The sequence below is a fragment of the Pseudorasbora parva genome, chromosome 17 (genome assembly GCF_024679245.1).
Source record: "Pseudorasbora parva isolate DD20220531a chromosome 17, ASM2467924v1, whole genome shotgun sequence".
Taxonomy (NCBI): domain Eukaryota; kingdom Metazoa; phylum Chordata; class Actinopteri; order Cypriniformes; family Gobionidae; genus Pseudorasbora; species Pseudorasbora parva.
In genome coordinates this window covers 8056841-8078705 of record NC_090188.1, presented here as the reverse complement: position 1 = coordinate 8078705, position 21865 = coordinate 8056841, and the positions used below count along the sequence as shown (strand labels likewise).

The following is a 21865-nucleotide window of genomic DNA, read 5'->3' as shown; positions in this document are numbered from 1 at the left end:
ATTTGAAGTACAGATCGATGTGCACTCTAACGGCTGATATTGCCCACAACCCATTGCGAGCTGGACAAGGGTTCGATTAGAACTACAAACGCAGATAAAAAGCGTTAAAAAACTACAAACATGACGGATGTGCAAGTCCGACGGTTAAGTATTAAGTAGGTTTAGCTAAAGGTGTTTGAGTGACCAACTATCAATATTTAACCTGACAAAAATATATTTATTCAGTGTTGTCCACATTATATCTCACCTAAACAGCACTGTGAACTTGTGTAATGACACGTTTGGCTGTTAACTTTTAAATGTATCGTTGTATTTAAACTGCAAACACATAAGGAGAATCTCTGCCTTAAAGGAACTGTATGTAAGAAATTTATTTCAATTAATCATAAAACAGTCCTGGTATGTCACTAGACATTAAAAAATCATGTTCATTTCAAATACTTATATTACTGACATCAGTAGTCCAGCCAGGATATTGTCATTTAAAAGTTGTTGTTGCAGGCCTCAACTGATGTTGATGTTTTGGCCTGAAGCTCCGCCCTCCACATATCGATCAATCACGAAGTCAGTAGTGTTTCTGCATCCGGGTTGCCAGATCTGCTCTAGTTACCACAGCTGCAGCTACAAATGTTCCTGCTGATCCTGCAGCCTATCTGGCAACCTCAACTCATGGGGGAGGGGGAGAGGGGATACACCTGCAGTACTAGTTTTGGCCACAATCTTACATACACTTCCTTTAAATGCCCACGCATGGCAGATCAACGTGCGACTACATTTCTCTCCGATACAGTAAGGAAATAAAGGATTTTAACAGTAACGAATCTGACGATGATTGACAGGGCAGTTAAACGGTGATGAGATGCACGTAACTAAGTGACAGAGTCCGTTATAGATGACGAAGTAGTATGTCCTGAAGCTTGCATACTTTTCTGCTACACACTCAAATATACTTTTTCTTCACAAAAAGAGTACGTACTTTTAGGACGTATAAGTATAAGTAGGGGAATTGGGACGCAGCATAAGCTTCCGCGTTCCGACAACTCTTTCAGTCTATACGGTCTAGATAAACATTTAAAAATTGAGTGTTCAACAGAGTAATTCAAGACCCTAGGACTTATGTCACACTTGAACCACGAAAAGACAAAACATTTACTGGATTTGAGGCGTTTTGTGGTTGGAATTTTTCAAAGTAACATACCAGTCCCTCGCGGGTCAATTTGACTCTCTTAGGAATTCATGGAATGCTTCAGTACACATAAAAATAGCAAAAATTAAAACAAAAAATATTCTAAAACCCCCCCCAAAATATTTAAAATGTATACCTGTGTATCTGCATACTGATGAGAAATCACTTTAGGACACAGTGGAACAGCTCATTTGCTCCATATAACAATAAGGCCACCTAGTGGCGAGAGTTATGAAATATGATGTTATATTCTTATTTTCCCCAGAAGAGGTCAGCAAAGACACCCTATGGAAGATATTTTGAGCTTTATTATAGGGTAAGTTCACCCAAAAAGGAAAATTCTCTCATTAATTACTTACCCTAATTCGACACCCGTAAGACCTCCGTTCAGCTTCGGAACACAAATGTAGATATATTTGTTGAAATCCAATTTCATATCCTCTCTCAAGACCCATAAAATGCACCAAAGATGTTGTTACAAAGCCCATCTCACTACAGTGGCTCTACAATCATTTTATGAAGCAACGAGAATAGTTCCCTTTCAGTCGGTCACATTCGACGTACGTCGGAACTGACCGACGAATTGAGTCAGATCCCAATTCGTCGTTCAGTTCCGACATACGTCTCCGTTCCCTCCTTCAGGGAACGAGGGTTACATATGTAACCGAGACGTTTTTATGGGCACAAAAACACCTAAATAATGACTTATATAGTGACGGGCCGATTTCAAAACAAAGATTAGAATGGTTATGAATCAGCGTATCGATTCAGGATTTGAATCGCAAATGTCACATGATTTCAGCTGTTTGACACGCTATTCGAACCATGACGTTCGAAATTGTTTTGAAATGTTTTGTTTTAAAAAACGTTTTCCTGAAAGTTTGAGTTTGCAACAGCTTGCAAGAGCGCAATTTATAAACTCAACAAGATTGTGAAAGTGGACAGAACAGTAGACACTAGTTTGCAACTGTTGTTTTAAGAGACGAGTAAAAGCTTACAAAAATCACCACAAACTTGTTTTTACCAGAGTTTATTTCAAGCATTTAACCATTTAAAACCACACTGACTTCAGGACGATGGAACTGCAAGTAATGAATTGCAAACTCATGTCCAGGTTTTGGCTCACAAAAATATGTCATCCCTACAGCAATCTATTGGACTGCCTTTCAAAACAGGTAATTTCAATATTTGTCAAAATTATAGATACACATTTTTTTTAACCAAATTGTATAGATAAGACATGTTTTAGGCTGTATTTCCTTTCCTACCTCAAGCAATACAGCTCACTCAAAATGGTATTCATAATTCATATTAAAACTTAACCTGAAGAAACATTAAAAATGTAATGTAAAATTCCAAGAGCAAAACGTATTCTCAAAAGGTCAGAAATGTTTGTTACTGAACGTCTAGACTACAGTAAACTTTTATTGAAAAGCGAGAAGAATGTGGTATGAACAGGTGGGACGGATATTTTACTGTGTCTGGTCTCAGCGAGGAGCAGAAAGTCACGCAGCTCTTCAGCACGACACTCACTCAAAAACTCTCAGCATTCTGTGCTCATCTTGTAAACCTGCACATGTTTAAATGTCATTTACTCCTCTGTGTGAGGACTGTTTACCTGAACACTTACACACACCTGTTCACAAGGACCTCTTACACCAGAGAATCTGTTGCCCCTGGGCCTGACCATAAACAGCTCAGCATGTGAAGACAAATGCGCGCACAGCACACTCTTACACTCTCACACACATTTTGTTTTTGTGTTTTATGGTGACTTTCCAGAGACATAATGATTTTTATATTGTACAAACTGTATATTCAATCCCCCTACCTAAACCTAAAAACTTTTTTGTAAATTTTCAAAAAACATAACTAAGTATGATTTATAAGCTGTTTTTCTCATGGGGTCCAAAAACTGTCCCCAAAAGTGAAGCATTTTGAATTTTGGATATTGCCATCTTTGTGGAGACATTTTGTCCCCGTAACTTAGGGACGCACGCACGCACGCACACGCACACACACACACACATTCCCCTTCTTTATATGAAAAGACAAATGGGTGTGAACGAAGGGGTAGTGTGATAAACTCCTAAACTATCTAAATAGCAGGTTAGCCGTAATACATGTTCATATACTTAACACAAGCAACTGAAATTAGATGGACACAAATTTCCTGAAATAATAATAATAATAATACATGTATTGTACATCAGATTTACCTCAAAATAATGGCAAAATTCAATATAATCCTAAAAAAAAGGGCTTAAATTTCAGTATGCAAAACTAAATTTCTAATTTTTGTGGTGAATTATGACCTGGACATGTTTCTGAATGGCTTCACCCAAACATCCACAGACCAGTTCCCACACACTGCAGACTTTTACCTGTGACCATAAACCTAAACCCTCTGTTTGATTGGCAGCTGTCATCTTCCTCACACAGGATAGGGGTCGGATTTTTACGGCAGGGCGGTGAAGAATCTCTTAAGCCGTAACATAGTTTAACTCTCCTACTTTCCACCATCTTTAAGTGCAGTTGTGTAGCTCTACATCTTCCCAATGTTTATTGGGCCACCTATGGTGTCAGTACCCAAAATAGCCATTAGCAAGTGGAGCATTATATGCTAGCAGAACCATATCATATTTCATCAATCATGTTGATTTGGTGTCAAATAATAATAATTTCTTAATATCAATGAAAACAGCTGTGCTGCTTGATACTTTTGTGGAAAACATGATACATTTCGTTCAGAATAGCATTTATTTGAAATAGAAATATGTTGTAACATTATAAATGTCTGTCAATTTTGACCAATTTAATGCATCCTTGCTAAATAAGAGTGGAAAAAATGACAGAAATGCTCACAGTTATTGTGACAAATAATATATAGTTCAATAATTAGGACCAGAGCAGTAGAGTTAGGTGCGTTCACACTTGTCATGTTTGGTTCGATTAAAACGAACCCTGGTGCGGTTGCTCGGTTAGTGCAGTTCATTTGAACATAATGTGAACGCTGCCACCCGAACTCTGGTGCGCACCAAACAAGCGGACCGAGACCGCTAAAAAGATGGGTCTCGGTCCGCTTCCAAACGAACTCTGGTGCGGTTCGATTGATATATGAACGCAACACGGACCAAAGACATGTAAACGGACCAAAAACCGGACGTATAATGTCACAAGATGCCACGCATAATGCAGCTGATTTGACGACGCGGAAAGATCGGTGTACGTTATCTAAAATGAGTAACTTTAACGTTAGAGGGCAAACGTAGAGCAGCGAGGAAGAGCCTCATCAATATTTGGTCTGACGAGCATGTTTCGAAAATGCTAGAAAAAACACACAAAAAGCATACCTGGCTCTTCTCATCAAAGTTCCTGTGTTGCCCATTATTAGCAGGTACAGACGACAGAACGGCCATCTCTTTTGCACAACGGAGGAAATCCTGCTGCTGTTTTGAATGTTTTGAACATTTTATGAGCTCTTCATGAGTTCTCAGCGGGTAAAAATAATGCCACATGTACACGCATAAAATGATCGCGTTTAATCCAGCACACAGCGTTGTTTTGAACATTTCATAAGCTCTTCATGAGTTCTCTGGTAAAAAATAATGCCATATGTGTTACACGCATAAAATGACCGCGTTTAATCCAGCACACAGCGTTGTTTTGAATGTTGTGAACATTTCATGAGCTCTTCATGAGTTCTCTGGTAAAAAATAATGCCATATGTACACGCATAAAATGCACACAGCATTGTTTTGCATGTTCGGTAAACGAGCTCCTACGTCATATAAACCGACCAATCAGGTTGTGAGCGTCTCCCTGTGCCTTTGGTTCGGTAACTTTAGGTTCGCTGTTAAAAATGCCCGTGTGAACGCTAAGCGGACCAGGACTATTATGTTTGTTTTTGTTTTTTGGTCCGGACCAAACTAACCAAACGAACCGAACTACAAGTGTGAACGCACCCTTAATGAGGTATTTCAGTCACAACAGCTGTTTATGAGGCTTCATAGCTGTTTATTCTGATAACCTGAAGGTAAAATATCATATGAAAGGAAGCGCTTTTCTCTTTTAATCTTTTTCCCATGGGATTTTATAAAACAACAGCTTAATGTCACTAAAATTAGCAAATAAAATTGAAGAGAGTTTTGCCATTGAAAGTGAAGTACAATATGGAGTAGTTCAAAATATGTAGTTCTGGTCATACTCAATTCTAGTCAGAATATGAGTCTGAAACTGCTCCATTGGGCTGTGATTATGGGCCGTGTTTCAACAGAACCAGGAAAGACCTCAATTGGATAGACCTACAACCAATCAGAGCAACGAAGCGACGCATTGTCAAATGTCAACAGAGCTCAACTGCACTGTGTTGCCAAGTCCACGGGTTGTTTTCTATGTCCGTGGGTTGCAGCGACTATCCCTTACGAAAGGAAAATATATTTACCAATATATTACTTGAAATATATTATAATATATTGTAAATACATGGAATAATATATTGATGGTATTATACAATATATTATATATTCCTCTAATATATTGCAAAATACACAAATGATTGCCGCTTTCATATGATGCAATATATTGGAGAATATAAATATTAAATCCAATATATGTGAATATACTACCTAACGTATTACATGATATTTTCCAATATACTGCAATATATTTTTGTTTCGTAAGGGATTATGTGATATGTAGACCCATGAGTGCGAATTTTAGCAGGCAACCGTGTCAAAATAACACACATTTTACCCCCCAAACGCCATTTTTTTCCCGGAGAACCCCCCGAGAAGCTATTGTTTAGGGCTAGTAGTTGGCGGGTTTTGTTGTAAAAATTTGGCAACCCTGTCTGCACGTGCGCTGGTATAAATGATCTTTGCCGGTATTGTAAAAAAATAAAATAGTTTAATGATACACAGAATACTTACCCAACATGATCATCATTTTTGAGAGAAATAGTGAAGGTGAATGCATATACAAACAAGCTCTCCGTTTAGGATTCAAAATAATATAATCCAAGCCCCTTTGATGACGTGCATGATTACGTTACTGTTAATCATCAGTCCGTCATCGTCTAAAGCCCGCCCTGATGATTTCATTGGTCAGAACAGTTTCTGTTCGAGGATAATTATTTCTCTATGGATCGAGGCCAGACCGAACCACCCGACCTAAAAATGTTGTGGGCGGGGCTAAGTTTGGACGTATTGAAAATACGTCCCCCAAGGATTGCAAAAAGTTTTCACGCTCGCGTGAGATGGTTTTTTCATGCAATTCGAAAATTATTACGGTATTTCAACTGCACCTGGTGTATGTAAAAGTCACATGCTCATTCTTTAAAGATGGCGCCGTATGTTTGGACAGAAGATTTGGACATTGTGACAATCACATCTCAAAAAAGGTTGATCTGTTCATCCAGAAAATCTGAGCCCACAGTTCCTCTGTGAAATTGTGCACTATTACCTCCCAAAAACACCTCATGGCCGCTCCCAATAACAAGGGGCTTTCTTTGCCATTAATTCTTGGATAACACGTCTCCTTAGATTAAAAAATGACATTTATTGCCATTATTTTTTGAATGACATATTGCAAGAGGAAACGTCTCGGTTACGTATGTAACCCTCGTTCCCTGAAGGAGGGAACGGAGACGTACGTCAGAACTGAACCGACGAATGGGATCTTACTTTAGAGACCAATCCTACTTCGAGCATCTAACAACGAGCCAATGAAATTTGGCATGCGATCACGCATTCCACGCTCCGCCCCGCAGCGCGGGTATAAATAGGAAGTGGAATGGTAGATCAGCGCTTTTCCTACTGAGGAGCCGAAGGTGACCGGACTCCCAGCGGAAGCACAGCATCTGGCGACGGGACGTACGTCTCCGTTCCCTCCTTCAGGGAACGAGGGTTACATACGTAACCGAGACGTTCCCTTTCAGTCGGTCACGTTCGACGTACGTCAGAACTGAACCGACGAATGGGATCCCTATGGAAAACGCCAGGATGCTGGCCCTTCCAGCGTCCTGCTTGAGCGCACTGCACCGTCTAGTATGGTACGGAAGTCAGGGCTCCAAGCAGGGAGTACAGTCACTGCTGTTTCTGCAAGACCCACTCAGAATGACTATTGGATAACGCTGGGAAAGCGTGCCTACCTCGTACTTGAGAGAGAGGGTACGCTGCGGGGCCACGTCCTTCAGGGAAGGAGAGGTGGCAGAATACACATAAGGACTAACCTGGCAGGGTAGTGCAACATATGGCAGTCTCTGGGGTGGTTCCAGCCTGATTGAAGGGGGGAAAGAACACGCCCAGAGACGACAGAGCGGGCTCTGTCGAGGGAAAGACACGGGGCTAGCCCGAAGGGTAGCTGGAACCGTGGAAGAATACACATATGGGGTTGCCGTGAGGGAACCGCTACATATGGAACCCAGCCTACAGCCACGTTTCACAAGCATACGGGTGCAGGCCTGGCGTCAGACGGTCCGCAACGTCTGACACCGGAGGGGTGACGGAGGAGCTCGACAGGGTTAGCCGGTTTCCCGGGGAACACAACTGGAGACAATAGACGCACGTATCCGGCCCAGAGAACGGGAGTGGCGTTTCGCAAGCCGACACTTAGAACGGGCACTTAGCGCTCCTGGCCACTGGGGGCGAGGATGCGGGAAGATACCGGCTCTACACGTAAACTATAGAATCTAGCAAACGTGTTAGGTGTCGCCCAGCCCGCAGCTCTACATATGTCTGTCAGCGAGGCGCCTTGAGCCAGCGCCCAGGAAGAAGCAACACTCCGAGTGGAGTGAGCTCTTACACCGAACGGGCAAGGCACGTCTTGGGACTGGTAGGCCAAGACTATAGCATCCACTATCCAGTGGGCTAACCTCTGCTTGGAGACAGCCTTTCCCTTCTGCTGGCCTCCGTAACAGACGAAGAGTTGCTCTGAGGTCCGAAGGCTTTGGGTCCGGTCAACGTAAGCGCGAAGAGCGCGGACCGGACACAGCAAAGCCAGGGCTGGGTCTGCCTCCTCCGAAGGCAGCGCTTGCAGGTTCACCACCTGATCCCGGAAGGGAGTGGTAGGAACCTTGGGCACATATCCGGGCCGGGGTCTCAGGACGACGTGAGAGTTACCTGGCCCGAATTCTAGGCACGATTCGTTGACCGAAAGTGCATGCAGGTCCCCTACCCTCTTGATCGAGGCCAATGCCGTCAGGAGCACTGTCTTCATTGACAAGATTTTTAACTCACAAGACGCCAAAGGCTCGAAGGGAGGGCTCTGAAGTGCTCGGAGCACTAGAGCTAAGTCCCAAGAGGGTACCGAGGATGGACGAGGAGGATTTAGTCTCCTCGCACCTCTGAGGAACCTGACGATTAGGTCGTGCTTCCCCACGGACTTACCTTCTACTACATCATGGTATGCTGCTATTGCTGCAGCATATACCTTGAGGGTGGAGGGAGACAGCCTTCTCTCCAACCCATCTTGCAGGAAGGAAAGCACGACACTGATCGAACACCTTCGGGGGTCTTCCCGGCGGGAAGCGCACCACTCAACGAACAGGTTCCACTTCAGAGCATAGAGGCGCCTCGTAGAGGGGGCTCTAGCTGAAGCGATGGTATCTACGACAGCTTGTGGTAGTCCATCTAGAACCTCCGCGTCCCGTCCAGGGACCAGACATGAAGATTCCAGAGGTCTGGACGCGGGTGCCATAGCGTGCCCCGTCCCTGAGAAAGAAGGTCCTTCCTCAGGGGAATCGGCCAAGGAGGGGCTGTCGCGAGGAGCGTGAGTTCTGGGAACCAGGTCCGGTTGGGCCAATACGGCGCAACTAACAAGACCTGCTCCTCGTCCTCCCTGACCTTGCACAGAGTCTGTGCAAGAAGGCTCACTGGGGGAAACGCATACTTGCGTAGGTCCCGGGGCCAGCTGTGCGCCAGTGCATCTGTGCCGAGGGTACCCCCGGTCAGGGAATAGTACCACTGGCAATGGGTCGAGTCCGGAGAGGCAAACAGGTCGACCTGTGCGGCTCCGAACTGGTCCCATATCAGCTGGACCGCCTGGGGGTGGAGTCGCCACTCTCCCGGAGGTGTCGGCTGACGAGAGAGCTCGTCGGCTGTCTGGTTCAGCACACCAGGGACATGAATGGCCCGAAGCGACCTCAGCTGCTTCTGACTCCACAGGAGGAGGTGGCGGGCGAGTTGGAGCAGACGACGGGAGCGTAGACCACCCTGACGGTTGATGTACGCAACGGCCGTGGTGCTGTCCGTACGGACCAGTACATGCTTGCCACGCAGCGGCCCCTTGAGGCGGCGGAGTGCCAGATGTACTGCCAGTAACTCGAGGCAATTGATATGCCAATGCAATTGCGGCCCCGTCCACAGACCAGCAACTGCATGCCCGTTGTACGTGGCCCCCCAGCCTGTGGTGGAGGCATCCGTGAATAGCACAGCATGCCTGGACACTTGTTCTAGGGGCACCCCGGCCCGGAGAAACGAAGTGCTGGACCACGGGCTGAAGGTTTGGCGGCAGTAAGGAGTCACTGGGACCCGGTACTGACCGCTCTGCCACGCCCACCTCGGGACTCGGCCATTGAGCCAGCGTTGAAGCGGTCTCATATGAAGCAATCCGAGCGGCGTGACCGCGGCTGCAGATGCCATATGCCCCAGGAGCCTCTGAAAGAATTTCAGTGGGACCGCTGTCCTGCTCTTGAACATATTCAAGCAGTTCAACACCGACTGGACTCGCTCCTCGGTGAGGCGCGCCGTCCGGTTGACCGAGTCCAGCTCCATACCGAGATAAGAGATCCTCTGTGTGGGACAGAGTTTGCTCTTCTCTCGGTTGACCCGAAGGCCCAACTGGCTGAGGTGACTGAGCACCAGGTCCCTGTGTTCGCACAACTGGTCCTTCGACTGGGCTAGGATCAGCCAATCGTCGAGGTAGTTGAGAATCCGAACGCCGCGTTCTCTGAGTGGAACAATGGCTGCCTCCGCGACCTTCGTAAAGACGCGGGGCGACAGGGACAGCCCGAAGGGCAGGACCTTGTACTGATATGCTTTCCCCTCGAACGCAAAGCGTAGGAACGGTCTGTGTCGAGGGAGAATAGACACATGGAAGTACGCGTCCTTCAGGTCGATCGCTGCAAACCAATCCTGGGGACGGATGCATTGGAAAATGCGTTTCTGCGTCAACATCCTGAACGGGAGCTTGTGCAGGGCCCGATTCAGAACTCGCAGGTCCAGGATTGGCCGTAACCCACCCCCTTTCTTGGGCACAATGAAGTAGGGGCTGTAAAACCCCGTCTTCATATCGGCTGGAGGAACCGGCTCGATCGCGTCCTTCGCCAGTAGGACCTCGATCTCTGACCGCAAGACTTGAGCATCGCTGCTTCGCACGGAGGTGAAGAGGATGCCCTTGTACTTGGGTGGCCGGCGTGCGAACTGAATCGCGTAGCCGAGTCTGATAGTACGGATGAGCCAGCGAGACGGCCTGGGGAGACCTAGCCAGGCCCCCAGAGACCGTACAAGCGGGACCAACGGCACCACAGACGTGCCCGGGGTGGGGCAGCGAAGCGGAGTACTCTGGCCCGACTCGGGAGGCCCGGAGGCGGCCCGCAGTGTTGCCTGAGCACTCCTGGTTTGGACAGAGAGTGGGTGAGAAGGCCCGGGGGCGTCCTCGGAGCCCACTCTGCTGTCCACTGCCCGGAGGCAGGGAAGTGAAGCACTCAGCCCCGACCCGGAAGGCCCGTGGGCGGCCCGGAGTGTTGACTGAGTGCTCACAAGAGAGGCAGTGTGTGGGTGAGAAGGCCCGGGGGCGTCCTCGAGGCCCACACAGCTGCCCCCTGGCGACGGGAGGGTAGGAAAGGAGTGACAAGGCCCGTGGGCGTCGCACACTGCCAACCTGACCCTCTTGGGGCCCAGAGAGAGAGGAAACTGCTCTTTTTGTGAAAATGTGGGTACCGCTGGACTCCGGAGAGCCAGCGGCAGAGATGTTGTGACCAGTGCAGTCCCCCCGGTCCTCCTCCGGGGGGGTGGGAGGGATGCGGACATCATCTCCCTCAGAGCAGCTCCTCTTCTCCCTGGGCTGCCCGTCTCAGGGCCGCTTCCCCTTGCGCTTGCCGGCAGGCTTGGCGGGCCCTTGGACGGGTTGGGCGGCCCCCTTGCGTCCGGCGCCCTGCTTCGCGGGTGGAGGCTGCTGCTTGGGCTTAGCAGGGGCGGAGGCGGACGCTGGAGGACGCCCTCGGCGACGAGCAGACTGGGGGGCTGCCCCGGGCGGCTGGGTGGAGGCAGCAGCGGGCCGCCGGGGCAGGATGTTTTTGATGGCCTCCGTCTGCTTCTTGGCCACCGAGAACTGCTGGGCAAAGTCCTCGATGGCGTCGCCGAAGAGGCCGGCCTGACAGACAGGGGCGTTTAGAAACCGAACCTTGTCCGAATCCCGCATGTCTGTCAGGTTCAGCCACAGGTGGCGTTCCTGGACCACCAAGGTGGACATCGCCCGACCCAGGGAGCGGGCCGTGACTTTCGTCGCCCGGAGGGCGAGGTCCGTCGCGGCTCGCAGTTCCTGCATAACTGCCTGGTCGGAACCACCCTCGTGCAGTTCCATGAGCGCTTTGGCCTGGTGGACCTGCAGGAGCGCCATGGCGTGCAAAGCTGATGCAGCTTCTCCGCAGGCTGAGTAAGCCTTGCCCGTCAAGCCGGACGAGAACTTACACGCCCGGGAGGGGAGACGCGGGGCGTGCCTCCAGTCCGCAGCGGTCTTAGGACACAGGTGCATCGCAACCGACCGCTCGACTGGAGGGATCCCCTCGTAACCCTTAGCTGCACCACCATCGAGAGTGGTGAGGATGGAGGAGTCAGTCGATCGCTGGCGTGCGCTGTACGGCGCTACCCAGGACTTCGTGAGCTCCTGATGCACTTCCGGGAAGAAAGGCACCGGGGCGGGACGCTGAGAACCAGCGCGACCCGTCCCGAGAAACCAATCATCCAGCCGCGAAGGTTCGGGACGTGGTGGAGGGTTCCACTCAAGCCCGACACTTGCGGCGGCCCGGGCAAGCATAGCCGTAAGTTCCGGGTCAGACTCGGGCAACGCTGTCACACCCGAAGGGGGCAACGCAGCCGAGTCTTCATCCTCGGAACCCATTAGCTCATCCCCCGATGCAGCAACCGACATCTGGTCCTCCGCCGGAGCCCCAAAAGAGACGACTGGCGCTCCACGTGGGAGGTCAGCGCGCCCTTCCGGAAGCTCCACCGGTACAGTGGAGGGGGGAGGGGCCCGAGGAGCCGTGAGACCCGTCGGGTTTACCCTGACCGACACCCTCAGGTCCCCACCAAGGTCATCAGCCAAAGTAGTAGCCCTCTGCTTCGCAGCTGGAGGACCACTAGATCGGGGGATGGACGATGGTGTTCCACCTCTTCTGAGGTACTGGAGACGGGACCGCAACACTGCAATGGACATATTCCCGCAATGGGAACATGTCTCATCCACGAACGCAGCCTCAGCGTGCTGTGCGCCCAGACACGAGAGACAACGAACGTGTCCGTCAAGCGGAGACAGAAATCGACCGCATCCAGAAACACACGGCTTGAATGACATCTTGAAAAAGACGCAGGGTCAAACCGTGTTGCTCTTTTGTGAAAAGGAAGTTGCTCTTTTAGTGCTGAAGCACTCAGGGAGATGACCGCGGCTCCACGCAGTTCGATAGTGCAAGCCTGCGTGAGCTCTCAGTGATATGTATGTGCGAGCGCCCAGCGAACCAACTGTAATGTGTGTGTGTAAGGAAACGCTCAGCGAACCAACAGCTCTTTGTACACTCTATCACTGAAGTGGACGGTCTCTCGCTGACGCGCCGTATCACCCGCACTGGCAAACTCTTTCACAAGAAGGTTTTGACTCGTAGTCAGAAGCTCTTCGTAGAAACAGCAATGAAACACTGTTCGGCTCCGAAGTAGAAAGCGCTGACCTACCATTCCACTTCCTATTTATACCCGCGCTGCGGGGCGGAGCGTGGAATGCGTGATCGCATGCCAAATTTCATTGGCTCGTTGTTAGATGCTCGAAGTAGGATTGGTCTCTAAAGTAAGATCCCATTCGTCGGTTCAGTTCTGACGTACGTCGAACGTGACCGACTGAAAGGGAACAAATTACATTTAAGTCACATAACCACGGAAATGCCATCAATTCGCAATAATTATTATTATGGGCAAATCTGTAATGGAAAATAGGCTAAAGTGATGGTCAGCGGGTTGCGTTAGGGACCTATCAGCCAGCACCATCTAGAGTTTCATAAAATAACTTGTTGTAAGCAGTTATTAAAAAAAAAAACACTGCTCTTTTCGTAACCCTTGTGTCCCTCTTTTTCAGGATGTCCTGGAGGGAAGAAGACAGAATTCCTGACGAGCGTGTTGGATGCGTTGTCCACGGACATGGTTCATGCAGTAACTGATCCGGCCTCTGCCAGCAGGTAAACAAGAGACTGAGAATTGACAAACGTAAATGTAATGGACAAGTTCATTAAATTAAATGACCCCTCCTACTGTGTACAAACATTTTCTTAATTAGCTGACTGACTGAAATAATTCCCAGCTTAAAGTGAATGTTCTCAGAATGTTTTGGCAAGGTTCTTTCAAGGTCATGAACACGTTCTTTCAGTAATGTTAATAGAATGGATCTATTAACTTTGGATGTTCGCCTAACATTGCAACAACAAGTAATGTTACTGGTTTGAGAATGTTCAAAGAACATTCAACAATAACGTTCCCATAATGTTTGCAAAATTATCAAATGGAATGTCACATAACCAATAAAAACACATTTTAAAAACTGGATGTGGACAGAAAACTTTCAGCAATAATGTTTAATGGGAATGTTAACAAAACGTTCTGAGAAGACATTTTTGTTAGTCGGGTTAATGCTGCTATTTAGGTCCTTCCCTATGGTAAGGCTAGCCTGACAAGCCAGACTCATATCAAGATGTTTGGTCTGGAAACTCACCATAGACAGGGCTCAATCCGAGGGGCGGGATAAACGGCTGTCTTTCAAACTCCCTCTGCACGCGATAGGATAGCGCTACAACCAACCAGAGCAACGAAGGTGAAGCAGAGCTCTTTGACAGATTTAACTTTCGTCTGCAAAACTCCGAACACATCTTCACTTTGTGCACAACACAACTCCAAGTCTTCCAGAGTCGCAGCCAAAGCTGATTCGAAAGACCGCCGTTCGGCAGATTCTTTATTTACAAGTAGCACGCGGAACCGTCTGCCGTCATTATGTTAAGCCCGCCCACCGACTCTATACAGGATGTGATTGGCCTGACCAGAGTTTGGCTTTTACAGCTAAGAAGAGTATTAACATTTGCTAGGCTACACTCACGGCAGATTAGATTTGCTGCCGCTAGGGTGTGTCTAGATTTCTAGGCAGCAAAAGAAAAACTTCATCAGATATTTTAATACACTGTAATATATATATATATATTTACACATATGCTAATGTTATGACAACTCATTAAAATAACCAATTTCAACTTTTTTATAAGTTATAAATGATTCAACTATTTTTTTAAGTTGATTGTACTTTAAAATTGAAGGCAGCAACTTGTATTTTATTTTAAAAAAATGACAGTGTACATTGCACATTTCACAGACATTTAACCAGAAAACCATGTTCATGTAAACAGGTTCAGTGTTTGCTTGAACAATTGTGATTTTTTCCTTCATCCAGGATGTCGGAGCCAGACCCCAGTCATACTCTGGAAGAGCGAGTTGTTCACTGGTATTTCAGTCAGCTTGACAAGAATTCCAGCGGTGACATCGGAAAGAAAGAAATCAAACCATTTAAGCGTCTGCTGCGTAAGAAATCCAAACCCAAGAAGTGTGTGAAGAAGTTTGTGGAGTACTGCGACATCAGCAACGATAAGGCCCTGTCTCTACAGGAACTGATGGGATGTCTGGGTGTCACTAAGGAAGAGGGTGAGTCTCATGGATTTCCTCATGGATGACCCAGATATATGGACCTCTACACACCAGTGTTTGCACTGCATCAAGAGAATGCTGTGAATACTTTGATTTCAAATGGTAGCAGAAAACACAATGGTTTTGCAAAAGTGTTGCTCTGTTGAATGCACTTTTTAATGCAATTTAAATGCTTTATACGGAACTGTTTAAATGTTTGTGTTCAGTTTAAAGGTTCTGAAAGTCTTTTATTCAAGTATTTTATGCTCACCAAGGTTGCATTTATTTGATTAAAATACAGTAAAAGCAGTAATATTGTGAAATAGCATTACAATTATAGACTGGGATTTCTGTTTGCATATATTTTAGAGGTACGCTATCTAAATTTTGGCCCTCTAGTGCCATTTTGCAGGAGAACATTGTTTTGGTTGTTTCGGCTCTGCATATTGTGGTAGCAGAAGCAAACGACCAGTGGGTGTGGCGTCAGGCCTCGAGAAGGTGTTTATTAATCAGATAGGACGGCTCCAGGTAAGGGGCGGGGTCCCACGGCCCCCGTATCGAAGCCAGACCTCGGACCCCCCTTCCTGGACCAATGTGGACACCAATGCGAAACATCAGTGAGAGAGAGTGATCTCCTGGCGAGAGGTGCGCTTGGCAGTTAACAGCGGCAGTGATGAGGCTTCATTATCTTCAGGTGTGCTTCATCACTCGCCGCCAGTTCTCTGTATTTTAGCGCCCCTCTCTCTCACACCCATTCCGGTCAAGAACCTGGCAAACGGCGACAATTTCAGGGAAGGGGTGGGGCTGATAACAAGGGAGAGACAGCCGTTCCGTCACAATATGAATATGAATATATGACCCTATGAATATATGATATATATGACCCTATGCTATATATGAACCCTATGACAATATGAATATGACCCTTCACAATAGAAAATGCTTTACAATTAACTCTATTAGAGACATATGGCAATTTACCTTTTAGATAAAATACCTTACTCACCTGTTGAGTATTAATAATGCCATCTCTGAATTGCTTTTACAACATTTCAAATCCCTCAGTTCTCGCCATCTCTGAAAAGTCAATGTTGATTCTGGTTTTATTACAGGATCTGTCATGTTTTCTATTTGCCAGCAGACTCTCCTCAGTTCACTGTTCTGTGTTTTTTTATATTTATTTTTATAATTTTTTTTAATGGGTGATTCCCCAGAGGTTTGAGTTTAAGGTCCAGATTTACTAACAGCTTAAGCCAATGCAAACCCTCTTTTGGCAGTAAAAAGCTACTGTCAGGATTTACTAAAGGCACAGTGAATATTTAGCACTGAAAAGGCGTGGACAGGGTTATCTTTGTACTTATTGCATATGTAAGAGTTTCCCTTTCAGACACAACATTTATGGGAGGAGAGTATTTAAATAAATCACGCAAGATGATTAAATAATCAATTTACTGGTATTTGCACAATTATTTACTGACCCTCAAAACATCTGCTCTTGCTAAATTGTGTTGGTCATTATAGAAATGATCTGGCTGCGTCTGTGTTTTTTGCTTTGCGGGTTGTCAGTAGATCACTGGCATAACCTTCCACTTCCATCTGTGCTTTTTTTGGAATTAATTTGCCCTATTTAGTCAATCTGGCCCGTAGCATAAATTGTGTTAGTGAATAGTGAATCATGGTAAGACAAAAACACATTTTGGATTGTGGATTGATAATGTAAATTTCATTTAAAAAAAGTTAATTTCAATTTTTAAAAAAAAGTTACATAGTGTACTTTTAATCCTGTGATGGCAAAGCTGAATTATCAGTATCATAAATGTATAGGATCCTTTATTAATCAAAATTATTAATTTCTTTAAAAGAAAATCCTACAATTTCCCTGATGCAGGCATCTATTTTTTGAATCTGTACATATTTCTATCCTGCTTCTGTTACAAATTTGTGAGGACCAATTAAAAAACCGGCTTATCCATCCAGCACACTATTGGCAGTTTAACACAATGACGGATAGAGAAGCGATGGATCATTGGTCTGATTGGTTGAAAAACTATCCAATTGTGTACAGAGTCATTTGAACTATGCCTGTTGATCACGCCACTTGTGCAGTAGCAAATACAGAACAGACTCTCCAGACCAATGTTCAATCTTAAAAGACTGAGCTTGAGTCAGTCTTTTAAGGAGATACTGACAGTGCCCATGAGCTCTAAGAGATTGTTCGAAGACTGTGTGGTCGTTTTAATTGACCATGAGTGTTTGCATTTGTTAAATAACTTTCTCAGAAACAACCCGTATTGCTGTCATGTAACAGGCTTGTAAAATGCTTCTCATTGCTTTTTCCTCAGGGGCAAAAACAGGTGAAGGCACAACATCTAGTAAACTGGTGAGTTAATGTAGGTGGCTGTTAACATTCACAACATGCATTCCAGCCTTCTCTGCCCCCCCCCCCCCCCCCCAATTACCAGTATACAAATGGACAATTGCATTTAAAATAGCATTTTCCTCGTTCTCTGACTCTGAATTTTCACATTTGCCTGTATTTGCAGAACCTGTCAAAGAAACAAGGCTAAAGTGGACGTCGCGATTGCTCCTGCTCCCGCCCCCCACCAAAATGACAACGGAAACCATAGTCTTTGCACTTTGTACTTTAAAACAATGTAAATTCACTTTGTAGAAAAAAAATAAGGTATTTAAACAGACTGCTGAATATGTGAATGATTTAGTTAGCATTTTTATGTCCTTACAAAAACAACAAAAAGAGTAATAATAATTTAACACATACAATGTATGTGTCCTTTGTGAATCTAAAATAAGTATACTTTTCTAAGTTGTACTAGTATTACATGTTGCATTTGTCAAGGCCATCTTTTTTGTTACGTATTTTGTTTGTCTTTTCTTTGACTAATTTCTGGATAGTTTTGTAATGCATCTAAACCGATTTGGTTTTTTTTTTAGATGTTTTTATACCAAATCCCAACTACTGCCTGAGCTTGGAATTATTACAGATCATAGTCCTGTACCACACATGGAATAGAAGACAGATAATTCTGTTGAAAGTGCTTCATGATGATTAGAAATAAAGAAGTCTTTTATAATATTTTGTATTCTTGTTCGTGTATTTCTCCACAATCCTTAAATCTCCATGCATGAGCTGTGAAAAAAAAAAACACACTTTCATTATAAGCTGATATCTTAAATGACATCTTACAACTAAATTGAGATTTACATGTAAATGCCCTATTATTCTGTTTTTCCAACATTATCTTCGGCTAGAGCTGTGTACTTCCATCAGTAACCTCGGGCTGACCTCATTCCTTTACCCCCGGGTGTAATTTATGATAAGCAGATCTGGTGCTGGATCTGTGAGATTAGAAGGCGCACTCTCTGGTTTTAACACTGCAGGGGACATAAAGAAAGGGATCAGTTATTGACACTTCAAAGATGCCAAATTCAGGAATTCAAGCCACTACCCCAAACCGCCTCCATTATATCCAATGCTTCCCACTGCTGCAAAAGATGGTTTAAGAGACTGAGCATAAAGACTGATAAAAAATATATTCTCTCCAACATTATATATAATAAAACAAATAAATAAATGGATTCATTTATTAATTGTAGATGGTAGTTGGGAAAAATATCATGGAAATCGGAATAAATAAATGTTACATATCAGGCATAACATAATGACAGGTGAAGTAAATAACACAGATTATCTCTTCATCACGGAACCTGTTAGTGGGCGGGATGTATTAGGCAGCAAGTGAACATTTTGTCCTCAAAGTTGAAGTGTTAGAAGCAGGAAAAATGGGGAAGCGTAAGGATTTGAGCGATTTTGACAAGGGCCAAATTGTGATGGATAGACAATCTGACCAGAGCATCTCCAAAACTGCAGCTCTTATGGGGTGTTCTCGGTCTGCAGTGGTCAGTATCTATTAAAAGTGACCCAAGGAAGGATCAGTGGTGAACCGGCGACAGGGTCATGGGCGGCCAAGGCCAAGCTCAAATTGCTCAAGAAGTTAATGCTGGTTCTGACAGAAAGGTATCAGAATACAAAGTGCATCACACCTTGTTGCGTATGGGGCTGCACAGCCGCAGACCAGTCAGGGTGCCCATGCTGACCCCTGTCCACCGCCGAAAGTGCCAACAGTAAGCACGTGAGCATCAGAAATGGACCACGGAGCAATGGAAGAAGGCGGCCTTGTCTGACAAATCACATTTTCTTTTACATCACAAAGATGACCGGGTGCGTGTGTGTTGCTTACCTGGGGAACACATGGCACCGGGATGCACTATGGGAAGAAGGCAGGCAGCTTTGGGCAATGTTCTGCTGAGAAACCTTAGGTTCTGTCATCCATGTGGATGTTACTTTGACACGTACCACATCAGGGGTAGACAAAGTACACAACTTCATTACTTGAGTAAAAGTAACAGTACTACTGGTCAAATATTACTCTATTACAAGTGAAAGTTGTAAAAAACGATTTTTACTTAAGTAAAAGTACAGAAGTATTGGTTTTCAAAAGTACTTAAGTATCAAAAGTAAAAAAAAAAAATATGTCAGCGCATTATTTTATTGTTGTTGTATGAATGTAAACTATGCCATCATGGTTTAAGCTAGTCAATGATGTTCCATTTGACATACTAGCATATGGCTACCTTAAACTAATTTAAACTTGTATAAAAGTTACAAAGCTCTTTACAAAGCTGCTGTCACTTTAAGAACGAATGTACGGATCCAATACACTGATACACATCTGATATTCAACTGTTTACCTTCACTTAAGACATAATCAACTTTGTTTATGTGATTACTCACCAAAATGAACATTTTGACATCCGTCTTCTTCTATTTTGCTTTAAAATTATCAGTGTTCAAAAAATGCTGTGAAATCATTGAACTTCACGTGACACACAAGAGTGATTCCTGAAAGGCTTTCTGCAAAAAACCCAAACACCTTTTAAAGAAAAAAAAATAATCCACTGACTTTCAAAGCTTCTACCGAACTGACTTTCGACTTTGATAGAAATGTAGGAGTAAAAAGTACGATATCTGTCTTTCAGATGTAGTGAAGTTAAAGTCAGAAGTTTCCAGAAAATATAATACTCAAGTAAAGTACAGATACTCAAAAAGTGTACTTAAGTACAGTACTCAAGTAAATGTACTTACTGTCCACCTCTGTACCACATACCTAAGCATTGTTGCAGACCATGTACACCCTTTCATGGAAACGGTATTACATGGTGGCTGTGGCCTCTTTCAGCAGGATAATGCACCCTGCCACAAAGCAAACATTATGAAATCCCTATGGGCCCTATTTTAACGATCTGAAACGCAAGTGTTAAAGCGCGAAGCGCAAGTAACTTTGCGGGCGGGTCTCGGCGCTGTTGCTATTTTCCCGGCGGGATAAATGGCTCTTGTGCCCGGCACAAATCTAAAATGGGTTGGTCTGAAGTAGCTTCATTATTCATAGGTGCGGTTTGGGCGTAACGTGAATAAACCAATCAGAGCGTCACCCAACATTCCCTTTAAAAGCAGCTACGCAAGTTCCATTGCTATTATTATGGCGTATTTACCAGGCGCACGTCAGGAGCGGTTCACAGTCAAGGAGACTGATGTTCTTGTAAGAGCAGTGAAAGACAGATGTCCTTATATACATATATGTCTCGCCACTATTGGACAAACAGGTCTATTTTTTCACATCTTCGTGGCACACCACAATGATTTCCGTCATCTCGTGTTAATATTTTTTTAGTGTAACAATTAATGATTTGCAAAAATAACTGTTGCATCTGTGTAGATTACATGAGTAAAGTGTATGCGCGCTACTGACTTTAGACTAGGTTTTTTCTGGTCAGTGGCGCAATTGTTTAATGGAAATGCAAAATAGCACCAGGGATTGTCCTTTTTTGAGCTGAACCGCCCAGGGAGCGCAAGTTCATTGACTAGTTTAGCGACGTGCTTCTGTGGAGGGAAAAGCGCTCTTTGCGCGGGTGCAAAATAGGAATGACACATGCGTCGGTGTACAAAGTCAATTGCGCTGGGTGCAAGATAGGGCCCAAAATATTACACAATGCTCCAAAGCAATGAACAGAATCAAGTATGTCAAGTATGACAATACTCCAGGACTAACTGAACGTGTATTTTTTGTGAAGCTGCTTTTATGTATTTATTTAGCCAGTAAGATCTCAGCCGTGTGTGTGTGTGTGTGTGTGTGTGTGTGTGTGTGTGTGTGTGTGTGTGTGTGTGTGTGTGTGTGTGTGTTGTGTTGACAATGTGTTTCTCATTAATGCAGCTCCTGTGCTAGACTCTACATTCACATCCTGCAGTCAATACAGTCAATCTTCCAACAACAAACTAAAAACCATAAAACAATTTACAGCTGGCATAATAAATGTGCTTTTCTGTTAGAACAAAGACTTTATAAGGAGAAGATCTAGATAGATCCATCCATCCATCCTTTCAATAAGCATATGTCTGTCTGACGCAGCAGTTCAGTGTGTCAGTATCTGAGATGAAGGTACTCTGTGTGTGTGAACAGGTTTGAGGTCAGGTAACCCCTCCAAGCACACCTGTGGCTTTTTTTAAGGCCGGCCATTTGTTGTGACATAACGGACAAATGTTGTAGTGTCTCTGTCAACATAACCAGCATCCCTCAGAGTCTTTGGCATGACTCTCTCCAACACAGATCAGGTTGCTGTCAGGTGTGTCACACACTCCTTTCTCTCTGTCTTCTTCCTGGGTCATTCTATGGTG

General features: G+C 45.1%; 1 protein-coding gene across 4 annotated transcripts in view; it reads left to right on the top strand.

Moving 5' to 3' along the window:
* Positions 1-18208, top strand: part of smoc2 (SPARC related modular calcium binding 2) — a 54124-nt gene extending 35916 nt beyond the window's left edge. For all 4 annotated transcript variants that reach the window (XM_067422479.1, XM_067422481.1, XM_067422480.1 and 1 more), the window contains exons 10-13: positions 13529-13628; positions 14885-15132; positions 17457-17494; positions 17658-18208. In XM_067422479.1, the coding sequence (XP_067278580.1) occupies positions 13529-13628; positions 14885-15132; positions 17457-17494; positions 17658-17681 (410 nt within the window). In that variant the 3' untranslated portion in view covers positions 17682-18208. The remainder of the gene's footprint in view (positions 1-13528; positions 13629-14884; positions 15133-17456; positions 17495-17657) is intronic.
* Positions 18209-21865: the final 3657 nt, after the last annotated feature.